This window comes from Aphelocoma coerulescens, chromosome 1A (genome assembly GCF_041296385.1).
Source record: "Aphelocoma coerulescens isolate FSJ_1873_10779 chromosome 1A, UR_Acoe_1.0, whole genome shotgun sequence".
NCBI classification, from domain to species: domain Eukaryota; kingdom Metazoa; phylum Chordata; class Aves; order Passeriformes; family Corvidae; genus Aphelocoma; species Aphelocoma coerulescens.
In genome coordinates this window covers 25,492,474-25,508,544 of record NC_091014.1, presented here as the reverse complement: position 1 = coordinate 25,508,544, position 16,071 = coordinate 25,492,474, and the positions used below count along the sequence as shown (strand labels likewise).

General features: G+C 37.8%; 1 protein-coding gene across 2 annotated transcripts in view; it reads left to right on the top strand.

Annotated features, from left to right (window-relative positions):
- CFTR (CF transmembrane conductance regulator) overlaps positions 1 to 16,071 on the top strand; it is a 91,135-nt gene that overhangs the window by 16,605 nt on the left and 58,459 nt on the right. For both annotated transcript variants that reach the window (XM_068996873.1, XM_068996863.1), the window contains exons 4-10: positions 3,837 to 4,052; positions 4,953 to 5,042; positions 6,412 to 6,575; positions 7,070 to 7,195; positions 11,139 to 11,385; positions 13,681 to 13,773; positions 14,300 to 14,482. In XM_068996873.1, the coding sequence (XP_068852974.1) occupies positions 3,837 to 4,052; positions 4,953 to 5,042; positions 6,412 to 6,575; positions 7,070 to 7,195; positions 11,139 to 11,385; positions 13,681 to 13,773; positions 14,300 to 14,482 (1,119 nt within the window). The remainder of the gene's footprint in view (positions 1 to 3,836; positions 4,053 to 4,952; positions 5,043 to 6,411; positions 6,576 to 7,069; positions 7,196 to 11,138; positions 11,386 to 13,680; positions 13,774 to 14,299; positions 14,483 to 16,071) is intronic.

Below are 16,071 nucleotides of genomic sequence, written 5' to 3'. Positions count from 1 at the left end.
TGCTCCTGTGATGTCATTACTGCCTTTAGATTTTAAACTTTTTTACTCACCAAGCCAGCAACTCCTTATTCATGATAGGTTTGTTTGTAAAAAAAAAACCCAACAACAAAACGGTTCTACAAATGTAGCCTACCATACACTGTAATAGCTGCTCCTGCAGAGTCTGCCAGCCAGAACCTTTGCACTAATGCATTCCTGTTAAAAGTTAAGCAGTGTCTGAGGGCTTTTGCAGGCAGTCTTGAGGATAACACCCTTTCCCAAAGTTAGGCAATGTGTGTGGGCATGCATGTGCAGGGTTGATTTATCCTTGTGGACCTTTTTGATGGAGTACAATTTTAGACTGGGTGAGGACAGAACAAGACTGCAGGATTTTTGAATCATTCTTTGGTTGTGTGTATGGGGTTTTTTAAAAATATCTTTAAGAAATCACAGATATGTGCAATTAAACACATAGTAAACAAATCTGCGCCTTTCACAATGAACATGGAAAGATTAAATCTTAGTTTAATTTCTTGATTCTATTATCATTAGTCTTCATTGTATTTAAAGCTTTTTAAATTGAAAGAGGAATTGTAAAAAAACCAAATTGCTCCTTAAGCTGCTGGTGTTCTTTGCAGGGCTTGCTCACGGAAATTAATGGGAGCTTTGCCATTAATTTGAAAGGGGACAGGATGTTGTGCCGTACTGGCATAGGTGTAACCAAGTTGTGTGTTCTTTTGAACTTCATTTTCCTTTCAGCTCTTCTCTTGTCTAATCTCTGAGCTGTTTTCATGACATCTTTCTCGGACTGTGGTTTAAACTCTGCTGATATCCCTGCTGTTTGTGTAGTTGTCCTTTCAACTGGCATCACAGCTTTGCTCTCATTAGGTCTAGCCTTTTTTCCATTTCTCCCTTGTCCCTGATGCGCTGTAGGTAATGATGTTATTGCAGGGTGGACACTTGTGCTCTGGCCCCCTAGAGTACTACAACTCCCCCTCATAAATAGTGTTATGTTAGGCCCATTGAGTTGCTGCACTTAATGTATTTGCTCCCTTGCTGTTTGAGGCACTTTCCATTCCTCACCCCATCAGAATATGAGTCTTGCAATTTAAAGAGAAGGTGTTACAGTGGTGAAAGAAAAATCTTTCTTTTTAGCTTGATACCTGCTAAATAACTAGGTACTTTGCTGTGAGGATCAGTTTGATTCTATTTTTATTTTGGTCTTATATTTATCGCCATGAAATTTGTATTTCCACTCAGGCACAACAGCTGCTAACATTAACTTTGAAGTGGTTTTAGTATCATATCCCAAAGGACCCTAATGAGGATTTCCTGAAGTTCTTGCATATGGGTCACGGGTGTGAGTGAGGAGGCAGGGAGGGAAGTACTTCTTGGCCATATGCCAAAAAGAGATGTGCATTATTGTCTTCAAATGCAGAGTGTTTGAACATATGGGGGATACGTGTAACATAAAAGTTGTTTTTGCATAAGAATAATCATACTTGGTCAGATTAGCACAATATCCTGTGTCATAATCTCATTTCTCTTCAGATCTTTGCTCTTTTAATTAAGATTTCTGTGAGGGGGGCACTTATGGGTTTCTCAGTGGCCTATGATGAATGCAGAGGGAAGAATAAGGACAGGTAAAGGCAAAACATGACTCTTGAAAATGGAATTTTCTCTTAGGTGTACAAATTCCATTCTTTTTTTTAGGCACGTTGTTCTAATCAGTTTATTAATATTTATATCAGTGGGTAATTTTGAGTTTGCAAGAGGAGAAAAGAAAATCAGGTAGTTCTGCTTTGATTTGTATGTAGACTAGATAATATCTTTGGTAAGCAAGCTGATAAATCTCCATTGTAAACCAGTGGACTTTTATGCCGCATGAGATAGCGTATGACTTGGCTTGTTGCCAGCCACTATTCTAGTCTGTAAATCTTCTTTTTTTCCATCAAGCTCAGAATGTATGCAGTACATTTATAGTCACAACAAACACAGCAGCAGAACATGTCATTTTCACTGGAATAAAAGTAAACACAAAAAAATTTTTGCAATTTTAAGCCTATATAGAAAACCTTATCTTGGAATCTCCAAGAATATGAAAGCATTGTATTGTCCTTGAGAGGTGAATGTTTTGTGAGTTTTGGGGAGTCTTGGTTTGACGCTTTGGGATGCATATGGTCTAAGCACAGCTGTCTTGGGTCATGTGTTTATTAAAAAACACTCCTCCCTTTGCCTACTAATAACACTGAAGTCTTTGTCAAAGCTGGTTCCTGATTCACAGCATTTGTGTTGGGGCAGAGTGGTGTTTGATTTGGGTAATCTGGCACATAGTACAAGTATGCTGTTTGAGATGTAAAATTCTACCTCTTCTGTGGAAAAAGTGATTGTTGAATATCAGCTCCGCCAACAATGACATTCAAAAGGGAGTACAGTACAGGTTATAGAAGTATTTGGGATTGCTTTTGTATAAGAGAACTCAAAGGAGATAAAGGGGATTTATCTAATTTATTTATCACAGTAGAACATTAATTACTAAAGCTAAACTTCACCAGTTCCCTTCTCTGAGTCTCAATGGTGCTCTGTGTGGTTTTCATCTGGAAGGCAGTACTAATAACTTCTTGGCAGAATTTAACACATCTCTATAAAAAAGAATTCAGTAGTGTGTTGTTACTCTGGAAGTATCAGATGCTTTCTGCTGCAACACAACAGAAAGAAGGATAAGGAGATGCATTTAAGTTCATAACACTGTGTAGTTTTAAACTGAACATAATGTGAAGCAAGTGAAGCAAAGGAGCACATACATACTTCATGTCCTTCTGAAGCTCACGCAGAAGACAAAGCAAAATGTTAGACCACAGCACACGGGTGATTTTTGCAGTTCTTTGGGAAAGACTGGGTGAGGAAAGAGGAGGCAAGAGGCAGAGATGGAAAAAGATGAGGTTAGAGGAGTGAATATATGGGAATGATGGGGTAGGGAGGGAAATGGAAGGCATAGGTGAGGTAACTGGTGCGATTTAATTACAATGGAAAAGGAGACTGAGGACAAATGTAATAGCAGAATAAAGTAAAGTCAGGGCTTTAGCAAATCATTTGGATACCTTGTAGTTTTGTGGTTTGACCTTACCTCTTTCTCTTCTCCTACCATGGTTCTCTACTGTACTGCTCATCCTTGGATGGGAAGTGCTGGGCCTCCAATGCAGGAGGGACTGTTTTCTCTCTGGGACTTTTGTTAAATTTGCCTCCCCTACCACTTACTCCCTCTCCTCCTGCTTTTGTTAAAAAACTGGATACTGTTGAGTAGGATGAGTAGGATGATCCAATCATTTATACTTTTATTCTGTTGCTATTTCAATTTTTTTTTTTTTTTAGCTGTATTCTCACTGTCTTGTGAGAATGGTGGTGTTCATTTTGGGAGTTCTGAGGCTTCCTGTGTCCTGTATGTCCAGTAAAATGCAGTGAGAATTGTTCCCTAGGGAGAATTGTTCCCTAGGGACCAAAACAGAGATCCAGCCTGGTAAACTGGATTCAGCTAGTCCATTACAACTCTGTAAAGTAAACGTGGAAGCTAATCTCAGTTGTCACCTCTGTAGAAAATGATCAAACAAAATTTATGAGCTAGATTTGCTTTGGTGGAGTTGCAGGAGCATCACAGACTTAGACAGCAGTGAGTTGTCTGCTCTCCTGTGCAATTACTGCAATTTTCTGTGGTTTGCACAGCAAACAGGCCTGACTTCCTCATTTAAGATATAAAACCTTAAATCTTGTTTGGTAGGACTTGAAATTGAAATGTTAGCCATTTTGAAAAAAATTAACAAACTGCTGACCAAAATTATTTTTCTTGTTTCCCTCTACAGGAAGTCACCAAATCAGTGCAACCCCTTCTGCTGGGGAGAATAATAGCTTCTTATGATCCAGACAACTCTGATGAAAGATCCATAGCCTACTACCTGGGCATTGGCTTGTGCCTTCTCTTCTTTGTGAGAACACTAGTTATGCACCCTGCTATATTCGGTCTTCATCATATTGGAATGCAAATGAGGATAGCTATGTTTAGCTTGATTTATAAGAAGGTAATTGTTTCATTTACACTCTAAGCCAAGCCTCTGTCTGTAGCCTATGTAACTTTTAGGCTACTTTGTTGAAAGATTGGTAGCTTTGTTAAGGTACACAAAGTACACAGAAGAACAATGTGGCTAACAGTTTCTGACAGCTCTCCATTTCCCAGTCCAAAGAATTGAATACCTGTCTACAGCTGGTTTGACTGAAATCAGTCTCTGTGAGTTCAGACTTGCTGGATATTTGGTGAGATACCTTAATTGTTCTACTACTGTGCTCCTGTTAAAAATGTTTACTGCAAAGGAAGAATAACATGCTGGTGGCCAAAGAATATCTTCAAAAGAGAACTAGAGGTGAAGATTTAAAGAATAAGTGTAACATTGAAGGAATTGAGTTTGAATGATACTGTGTGACATCTCTATAGCATGAAGAGTCAACCCATCACATGTTCAAAAATACAAAGATTTAAAAAGTAACTTGGTTTTACCAATACCCAAAGCAGCTAATTTAAACAAACATGTTAGTTATTCTAGTATAAACTCACTGTGAAAGCATCTTTCAGAAATATTTGTCAAGAGGGGCAACAGTAGGAGATTTTTGAGGATGCACAGCAGCACACAGCATGCATGCTTAATTAAAGCTTGCATTTGCATATATATCTATATCCATAAAATATTCAACAGAATGCAAAGATTAAGTCAATAAATAAATATTTTTAAAGCAATTTTAATGGCTAAATTGAAATCAAGTGACATAAATAACAAGTTTAACAAGACTTTCTTTATAGCATAAACAGATAAATGGATTATTATTTATACTACTGTACCATTGCTTATCATTTTAATCTTTATTTGTTCTGTTTTATGGAGATAATTTAGATGACCATTTTTATATGGTTTTGTTTTCTTTTACAGATCTTAAAACTGTCAAGCAGAGTTCTAGATAAAATAAGTACTGGACAGTTGGTCAGTCTTCTTTCCAACAATCTGAACAAATTTGATGAGGTGCGTCATCAGTTGTTTAATTCGCTTGGTGATCCATCAAATACAAATGTAATCCTTCAAGCTATTCATGACAGATATTAAGGAAGGAAGGAGCATAAATGAAGAACTACACTGAGTGCTCATTGTAGACTAAATGCTCATTCATTACTTTAAGAAAATGTGCTGGCATATGGTCATAGAAATGCTCATTCTGATACTTATGAAATCCTTTCTCTCCTATGCTGATTAAAAGAAGAAACCTAAAGAACAGCTACATCATAAAAACATGTTTGTTCTGCAGCCCAGTGAAAACCTGCCAGGAAATCTCTGGGTTAAACAGTTGGTTTCAAAGAAGTCAGAACTTGCTGGTTCAATCTTTCCATCCTCCTTCCTGATGACTGTATCTTTTTACTAAGGTGATCCAGTCCATTTCTGTCATTGAACAAGCAATGAGGTTCAGCTCCCTGTTCCTATTATTACCCAGTCCACTCAAAGGGATTGTTGATTGAAGACTGTGTTAGGAAGTCTTAGAGGTCTGTCTTAGAAAATCTTACAGAGTCTTCTGTAAAACTTTTCTTTTGTTAGACTACAGTAAATCCCTGCTAATGCCTTTAGGAACTGGAAACTCTATGAACTTCTGTTCTTCATGTGTGTTTAATTGGCCCTTTGGTAGTATAAGATTTTCTTCCCATGAAAGACACAAGATCAGAGAGACTGTAGACACGTGGCTGGAACTGCCGGGTGTATTTACTTTAAGCACTGTATGACTACATAGAGTAATGTCAGCTAGTGCTGCACAAGACAAATGGTCTGTCATTACAGCAGTGTGGCTGCAGTAACACAGACTCCTGTGCACCTGATCATGGTATTCACTCCAAAACCTCCTGAATGTGAAGGAATGTGACTGAAGTAGGTGGCAATCTGCTTTGAATTGGTTGTGTACAACATACATCTCTTCACCAAAGTAATATTTGCCTTCTGTATCAGATTAACACCCTCAGGAGATTCTTACATGTATTTTTCTCATCTTACAGTGGTTGAAAAGCCAGCATTGATGCCAAATTTAGTTTACTTTTACAAAGCTGTGACTTTTCCTCATGCATATACGTAACAAAGAGACAATTGCAGATTGAACTTTGCCTTAGAAAAATCAAAGTTTAGGTGTGGAATGTATATGTATTGCTGCCCTGTCATCATAATTAACACCCAGAATGCTATGTGCTCAGGATCAAAAGTCCTCCTTTATAAACTTGTTTTTCTGCTGGAAATATTTGTACCATTCTTCATTACATTTTTTCAAAGTGTCACTTTAGTGACTACTTCATTTTCTTGTAGTTTTCAGAGCATGTCTCTAACTTTTATTATTGTTTTCTACTGTGGCCTTCCATAGGGTCTTGCTTTGGCTCATTTTGTATGGATTGCACCATTACAAGTGGCACTGCTGATGGGGTTGCTCTGGGATATGTTAGAAGCTTCTGCATTTTCTGGACTTGCTTTTCTAATAGTCGTGGTCTTATTCCAAGCCTGGCTGGGACAAATGATGATGAAATACAGGTGACAAGAATGTTCTAAAATATTTAAATATATTTTCCTGAAACACATTGGTTTTAAGAAGTTTAAATCACTTGATTAAGAGACTCTGGTTATAACATTGCATAGCATGAGTCCAAAGAGTGTTTTCTGTGTATGGAAAATTACAGACAAAACTTTACTTATTTAGCAGCAGGTGTCTAGAATTAAAAACATGAAAAGTCTAACATGGAGTAAATAGCAATAAAATTAGATTTAGCATTAAATCTAGAATTTTTATAATTGAAACTCCTTGATCATTACTTGATTTATTCTTTTTAGAATTCACATTTTCTCCTTTTAAAACAATTACTGGATTTATAATAATTCCTTCTATATTCTTCATAATAATTCTGTTAAAGTAAACATTTTAAGCAGAGGCATATATGGAAGCTGTTTTCATAAGATATAATGGGATACAAGCTAACTGTGCAGGATGAAAAAGATGAAAATTAACCTATTGCCTTTTTACTTTGTAGGAATAAGAGAGCAGGAAAGATCAATGAGAGACTTGTCATCACCTCAGAAATAATTGAAAATATACAGTCAGTTAAAGCCTATTGTTGGGAAGATGCAATGGAAAAAATGGTTGAAAACATCCGTGAGTAAGTGTGCTCGTTTGTTTCACAAATTTTTTTATGTGCTCAGAAAAAAAAAATTAGGTGGCTATGAACATCATCTGTGGTCATGTTAGTTAAGAGGTAAAGCAACAACTATTAATCCTCAATAAACTAACCGTGCATTCCCACACTGCAGCTTGGATTTTTGTCCCAATTTTTTTTTTTCAAGTTTACTATGGAGGTGAGAGTTTTTTGGTTTTTTTTTTTAATTTACTTCCTCATTTGTTACAATGATGTTTCAGTGGTTAGTTTGCACAGGTAAAACAATTGTGGGATGTGTGTTTGTTTCTGGCCAACCCTGTCCTCATCTTAAAATAAAAAGCCCTTTTGTGACGGTTACTTAAGGCTTAACAGACGTCCCTCTTCTGTGGTGAAGGAAACAATATGAATCCTGTGCTGCCATTTTCTGAGAAATGCAATAAAGCTGGTTATAAAATTTGCATACAAGCTGTGAAAGGAATAGAGTAGATTCATGTATTTATCATGCACATTTACATTAACATTTATTGTCTGTAGATGGCCTTGTAGAATGCTTATCTCCTCAATTAATATAAGGATTGAACTGTAACTACCAGACCTGAAAGAGAAAGGAGGTAAAAGTTAGCTGAGACCTGTGAGAAGGAAGTCTTTGTTACCAGCAAGGAGTCCTGGGGAAAGGGAGGAGAAGTGACATATTGATTGATGGGTGACGCTGCATTAAAGCTCTCCCATGTGTCCTGTGTGTTTGTTTAGTCCTTTACAGAGAAATAAAATTCTGCGCCAGGTGTGTGATTGGGAAAATAAAAGAAATATAAGTGTCACGTTATCATGTAAATAACAGACATAAAATTATATTGTTCCACAAACATCTTCTTGTTCAGCTGCTTTCTGAAAGACAATCCAGGGAAAGAGTTCTTTACCATTAGAATTTGTAATTATTTACTATAAACAATTAGAGAAAACTCAGTCTGAATCCAGATCGTGAGTGCTAGCTCAAGGATGGAACTAGTTTAGAATTTGCCTGATGTCATTAGTCACATGTATTGCTTTTAGGAAATCTGTGAGCACATCATGCTAGCAAATCCTCTAGAAATTAACTAAATAAACTCTAGTCCACAAACTGGTCACAGAAACCTGGAAATTGGACTGTTATTTTATTATCTATATTTTCTATAATAATTTATAGTAAATTTTGTAATGCTGCAGTTAATTTTTATTGTATGATGCATGTGTTTTCAAAAGACAAGAATATTACAAGATCAGAGTACTTCTCCTATGAAGAAAAGCTGAGATAATTGGAATTATTCAGCCTGGAGAAGAGAAGGCACTGGGCAAACCTTGTTGTAGCCTTTCAGTACCTGAAGGGGGTTTATAAGAAATCAGTAGAGGGATGTTTTGCAAGGGTACATAGTGATAGGACAAAGGGAAATGCCTTTGTACTGAAGGAGGGTAGATTTAGATTAGATATTAGAAAGCAGTTCTTCTCTGTGAGGGTATTGAGGTGCTGGAACTGGTTTCCCAGAAAAGCTGTGGATGCCCCATTCCTGAAAGTGTTCAAGGTCAGGCTGGATGGGGCTTGGACCAGCCTGGTTTAGTGGAAGGTGTCCCTGCTTACAGCCAGAGGCTTGGAACTGGATGATCTTTAAGGTTCCTTCCAACCCAAACCATCCTATAATTCTATGTCTTCTGTATTTTTTTGAGTCATACAGCAGGTCATTTGGTGAAGACATCACCAGAGCAGGTCTCCCCAGGAATATCAGTTTCAATTGAATTTGGCTGCTGAACCAGCTCTGCCAAACCTCCCCATCATTTGGCTTGTTAAGCTGCCAGGAAACAAGACCTTGTGCTTGAAGCCATGTCTGTGTTTTAGCCAGTGTGTTATAACTCAGTCATCACAAAACCATTTTTACATGCTGCCATTTTCTGATACAAGCCAGTTTAATCAGCTTCAGAGACACCAATATGGGCTGTCTACTGTGTGCCCTCTTAAGTCTGCACTGAAAATAACTGTTCATGACAGGTGCCTGAATAAACATACCTGCACTCCTATGGGCTATGCAATGTATTCAGAGGAGCAAAAAAGCACCCCAGCAAACTGTTGCTCTGAACCATAGCACAGCACTGGAGAGGGTGAAGGCTGGAAGTGTCTATACTTTGCCAGCAGCGACACATCTTTATGTAAAGCGAAGGATCTCAAGCTTATGTATTTAGTACTGGTTTCCTGCAGCATCACTGCAAAAACAGGCATACACTGGCCTATATTCTGCGTATGCACAAGGCCCACAGGGTCCCTTACATCTCTTTCCAAGTACCCATATTGCATCAGCAAGACCTATCCCAAGCAAGTGTGTAATCTACAGAGCTTTCAAGTCAGACAGAAACACCTCATGAAAACTTTGGCTTGTGGCTACATCATTCTGTGGCTGGTACTTGGGAACATACTGAAAAGGGTTAGTGCTTTTCATTCTCCCTCTTTGGAGCAGGGCTGTGTTCTTCAGCACTGGGGGTCTTTTTGATAGCTTCTATCCAGACATTTATGTGGGACTGGATGAGCACCAACTCCCAAAGTCTTTGTTACCCTATTCGGTGCTGCCACTTGCAGTTCCATACAAGCTCTGGAGGGACTTAAAAGGCCTTTTCTCCCAGGGAGTAGCTCTATCATGGTGGTGACTTGTGTGTCTGGCTATTTCATTCAGGCTTCTCTTGTGAAATATAGACTTAACAAGAAATGCTAGGCACTGCTCCAAAACGGGCTGAGCTCAGATTTTCTGTCAGGGATTTTTAAGTTCTCTTTGGCTGACAAAAGTTGGTAGGATGCTGGATGCATATAGAGTTCTCATGCATGTGTGATGGGCAGCTGAAAGGGTGTTTTACACAGCATCTATGTGGACGAACTTTGGATGCAGACACTGGGTCAGTATAACAAGACACATAAAGGTTATGGTGCTCAGCCTTGCAACACCAGGTCTTGCCATCAGTGATGTGACTGCAAACTTCTGCATGGTATTCCAGTGGTTATAGCACTCACCCAGTGAATGGGCATCGTGGGGTCTAGCGCCATCTCTAGCCCCCGTTAATTGCTCTTGCAGGGGAGCAACTGCTCTGTCACTGCAGCAGAGGTGCTTCTGTCCAGGCAAAACTGAGCTGTGGGGCACCTGGGGTATGTGAAGTGAACACAGTCAAAATGAGAGCAGTCTCTTCAGCAGAAGAGAAATCTTCAGCACTATGAGTTAGAGCTCTCAACTCAGAAAATTATTTATATCCCTGGATTATTTGTCTTTTTGTTTAATAGCTTGCTATTAGATGCATAGACCTTGTGGAAACAGCTAGGAGTAATCACTCATTGCTGCACAGGAGTCAGTAAGCTTCTCTGTAGACTGAGCTTTTATGGAGAAAGGAAGGTGGAGAGCAGACTCCTTGCCTTCCACCTCTTCAAACTGAGGTTAAGTGACACCTTAATTCACGGGTGAAGCTGTTAGTAGGTTGCCACGCAAAAGAAGGTGACCTTATAATCAGGTTGTCTATTGTAAGTTTTTTTATGGTAACATACAGTTAATCTGGCGTTTCAAAGTATCTTTTTTCCAGGGGAGTTATGCATCTAAATGACCAGATAAGTATGGGATGATACTTCTGGGAGTGCATCACATACAACCATGCTGAAGGTTGGTTGTGCCAGGAACTGCAGAGGCTTGTGGTTTATTTGGTATCCAATCATGACAGATTATTGTTATTTTCTCTGACGTCTCTGAACACTGATGTCAAAATTTGACTCTAATTATTTGCAAGGCCCAAAAATAGTTTGGAGTGTTACTTTATAGCTGCATTTCTAGAAAATAAGAAGAATGAGTGAGCCTCTGAGTTAATTCTTATGCCAACAGTTCCGTCCAAAATATTCGTAAATTGTAAATTGGGACATCCTACACTAATTATTTGTATTTTTTTTTAACAGAACTGAACTGAAACTTACCCGCAAAGCTGCATATGTGAGATATTTCAACAGCTCAGCCTTCTTCTTTTCGGGCTTTTTTGTGGTGTTTTTAGCTGTGCTTCCGTATGCTGTGATTAAAGGAATTATTCTCCGAAAAATATTTACCACCATTTCCTTCTGCATTGTTCTTCGAATGACAGTGACCAGGCAGTTTCCCGGCGCTGTACAGACCTGGTATGACTCTATTGGAGCAATAAACAAGATACAGGTAGGGTACATAGACTAAAATCTTCCCAAGTACGTAAGCTAATTCTTTATATCATGTTATCTTGTCAGCTGATCAACAAAAGCACACAGCATTTATGCAGACTTTTTAAATAGATGTTGCTTTGACTAAACACCATGAAATGTCATTATAAATCTTGATATTGTTCCCCAGGCAGCATAACCACAAGAGTCCATGCTACCTGCTTGCTGCTTTTTTTTCAAAACAGTGACATTTAGTTAGCTATTCTCTTTGCCGAACAAGGAACTTAATAAAATCATGAGTTGTGGTGCTTAAGAGATGTTTTTCATTCAGTAAAGGAAGTTCAAAATTAGGACATGTTTTATACAGCATGGCTTCCAGGAGTCACAGATCTTGCAGTCACAGATCTTCTGTTTTCGAGATACTAGTGGCAAGAACAGCAGGAGACTGTGTGTTTTATGCAGATGTGCATCTCATTCATTATGAGTAGCAAACATAATTAAGGTACCAGTCAAGTAATTTTTACCCACCTTACCTACTGAGATCAATTGCTCCTGTACCAGCATGAGACTCTTATCTGCAGAGTCAAATCAGAGAGGATTCTCATTAACTCCATCTTTTTTATCTGCTGTTCTGAAATTATTCCCTAGGAAAAGAATTCTTACACTATTTGGGGTGAAAGCTTAGACCTTTTTCATTACATATTTATAGATGTGGGGTGTTTTGTAGAACATAGATTTTATTATTTTTAGTATGATAAAAATAACTAGTACAAAACTTAAAGATCTTAATCAGATGTCTGAACCTCAGTCTAGAATAAGAAATAAGTGTAGGATTTTTATGGTTTTCAACTGGGCAGGAAATTCAAGAAATCAAACCATAAACCTTTCTATTTGACCTTCAGAAGACTGCCTTATTTGGTCCCATTATAGGCTTTCCTTGTGCTGTCAGATTCCCTAGGCATTAGTGGAAGTATCCTGTCTCTCCTGTTTCCTGGAAGAGTGTGTCCAATGCCCTAGACACAGTCACAGAACTGGCAAGCCCAGTTGCCACGCCATTGCCTTCACTTCACCGAATGCTTGTCTTTGGACATTTTAGCAAATGGGTGCTCCAGAATCCATAAATAATCATCTTTTTGTGGCAGGTTCAGTATAGTCCCCATAGACAGACAGGACAGAATCCCAGAACACTAAAGTCCTTTGCTAGTCTTAAGAAACATAAATAAGAATAATAAACCACTCATACATCTCTCTGATTTGATTTCCACATCAGTTTAGATAGAGTTGACTGGGCCAGGTATATCCCCTGGGTCGTTGTATTTTCACATGTTTTCTAGACCATGTTATTTCAGAATCAGTGTGCTCTCTCTGGCTATCACTGCTCCAGGAACTCCACTGGATGACCCCTTTGTCATGAAAGCATAGCTATAATTTCCTTTTTTTTTTTTTTTTTTTACATAAACCATGTGTGTTTTGCTTTACAGTTTTTCACTTCCTGCTCTTTCAATCATCTGCATTTTCCCTTCTTCTTGTTCTGCTTCGAAAATTTGCAAGTGTACTGTTGAGAACTGATTTCCCCATGAGTCTGCTTAGTTTTTCCACTGTATTGCCCATGTAGATCTATTTGCTTCCACATAATTTAAGAATGCAGAATTTGGAGGAGACGATATCTACAGACTATATAGCCTTAATAAAATAATGGAATAGAGAGGCTGTCTTTCCTACATTAGCATAGGCTTACTCTTATTTACTAATGCTGTCCCAGAAGTCAACACGAGCACTCGGTTGCTGACTTGTGTCATTTGAAATTACACGACATCAGTGCTGCACTTGCCAGGATCATTATCTGCCTTTTATTTTTGTTGGTAGAGAGATCATTCCAACTCTTTTAAACTCATGTCGTTTTGGAAAATGAAGGTAGCAGCATGTAGCTGCTTTGTTTCACTGTTTACCAGAGTGCTACCTTCTACATCTTACTCCAAAACCAAAGCTTTATTTGAAAAGGGTTAAGGCCAGAGGGTGATCTTGCCTGATACAAGTCCTGAAAGCAAAACAAGTGCCAAGTTTTGATATTCTTTCTAAATCAGAACCAAATACCCTTATGGCTATGTTTTCACTACCAATGAAAGAATTGGTAGTTTCAGAAACATTTCCTTCTGCATCCAAAAGATATTGTATAATTTATGTTTATGCCTCTGCTGAAAGCACTGCAACAGTGCCACCAGAAATATTAGTGCTCTGTGTAGGCAAATATGTACTGCTTTGTGAGATATGATCTTGTCCCTTACTGTTTTATCTGCTTTCATGGTGTTTCTAGGATTTCTTGCTGAAAAAAGAATATAAAGCTCTGGAGTATAATCTAACAACCACTGGGGTTGAGCTGGACAAAGTAACAGCTTTTTGGGATGAGGTTGGTACTTTTACCCAAAATTTATTAAAATACAGAGTGTATTTTTTTTTTTTAATATTTGCCATGATGTTCTCTAAAAAGAGCAGCCTACACTCTTTCATTTTAACTCGCTTCAGCTCTCAGCAGGTAAGGAATACTTAGCAAGTAATTAATGCATGATATCAAATTATCCACAGTTGAGAAACTTTGGAAGAAACCTTTTAGTAAGTGTTAAGGCCTGTAATAAGTAGCTATTACTGATTTAAGCCAGCTTGAAAACAGGATCAGGCTGTGGCATGTATAAACATTGGAAAACAGTTCTATAATAAGCAAATTTTGTTTGTGTCCACAAATTTAGGCACAAGTCCATTACCTACCTTAAAAAAGTATATTTAAGAATATAATGAGTATTTTATTGATAGGCAAAAGAACATGAGAAAAGTCAGTTCATATGTTTTCATAAATCCATACTATGATATACATCTCTGCATATGCATGTTTTATTTATTTTTTATGTACATCAGATACATATCCATGTATGTTGCAGGGAATTGGAGAGCTGTTTGTAAAAGCAAACCAGGAAAACAACAACAGCAAAGCTCCTGGCACTGACAGCAATCTCTTCTTCAGTAATTTTCCACTTCATGCCTCTCCTGTTCTTCAAGATATAAATTTCAAGATTGAGAAGGGGCAGCTATTAGCTGTTTCTGGATCTACTGGAGCCGGCAAGGTATTTCTGCTTCTGGTGGTTCAACAAGAGTCCTAATAATTATAAGGAATGATACTGTGTTGTTACCTGTATTGTTACCTGTATTGTTACTGTGTTCTTATTATCCTGTGCTTGCTGCAGAAATTATGGCTGCAGGAAAAAGTATGGATAAACTGCGAGTTTCACTACAATAGTTATTTGAAGTTTTATTCTGTGGCCAATATGAGATAGTTGGCTGGATATTTTTTGTAATAGAAGGTTACAGAATTATAAGGTAATAGCAATTTAATGACAGAATGTTTTCCCATTGGAAGTAAAAGGAAATTTTACAGGAGTAATGCCGACTGAAACCTAAAGTTAAGGCTCATGGTGAGAATCTCCCTGCCTTTAAAAAAAAATGAAGAATATAGCATAGATATTCAGATGGCTCAGTGTGCTAGAAAGCTTTTTTTTCCCTGCCTTGCTAACATTCTAAGGAAAAATTTGAACACAAGATAGTTCATAACCTGACAAGCCTGACAGTAATATAGCCAGGTATGTGTGCCCTGGACATGTGGTGTACCTGATCACTTAGCTCTGGTTCCTACAGTGCCTCCTTTGGGCTTCCTGAGACCCACTTGAAAGCCTGGGGAGAGGCTGCTGAAACTGGCAGTTTTCTGTGAAAAGTTGTGGTTTAGATTTTTCATCATTTTACTACCCCAAAATGTTATCAATGCATTTAGTTCGCAGATGACACAGCCAATTAGCATCATTAATATGAATGAGTTGAACTGTGATACTCTTATTCACTTTGAACAGCAAGTAATTAGATGAGTCTTTCATCTTCATTGGGTTTTTTGAGGAGATGTGAATGTTAAAAACAATTTTCATTATGCTTCTCCTGTTTAACAAGTTATAGGTGAAAATATTATGATTTCATTTACTTACATGGGGTAAAATCTTTGGTCTGTTGGAGTCAATGACAAAGGACCCATCAATTTCAATATGATCAAGGCTTCTTATTTTTCAGTAATGATCCCCACAAGAAGGAGAAAGGGACTCAGAACATGAGATTGTTCTCAAGATAATATATTAAGGTGCATTTTACTGTGATACTTTAGAATTAACAGAACAGTTTATCTATGGCTATTGCTAATGCTGGTAATTGTAATATAGAAATGTGAACTAGAAAATGCTGAAGGATGTATGTATATCTCCTTTATTCTGCTACACAAGAAATTGAGGAAAATTCAGATTACACTGAACGGCTTATATGAGTATATACATACCAAAAATTTGCACTTTTCAAGGCAATAAAAATAAAAGCCTTATAATATTATCTAAAAAGTTACAAAAAATAAGGTTCACCTCCCACCCACCACCCCCCACAAAGTACTGCCCTTCCTTTACAACTTCTTAATGTAAGGTTCCTTCATGTTGCTTGAGGCCGTTACTGTATATTCCAGCAATTGTCAGGCCTGTGAAACAGACTGAACAACTATTTTATCTATAACAGGTATGAAGCCTGACATCAGCTCTTCAATATTGCTTCAGTATTAGATAGGGTTTGTTTTGGTTTTGTTTTGTTTTTTAATTTGTGTTATATGGCACAAGATACAGTACTTTAACAT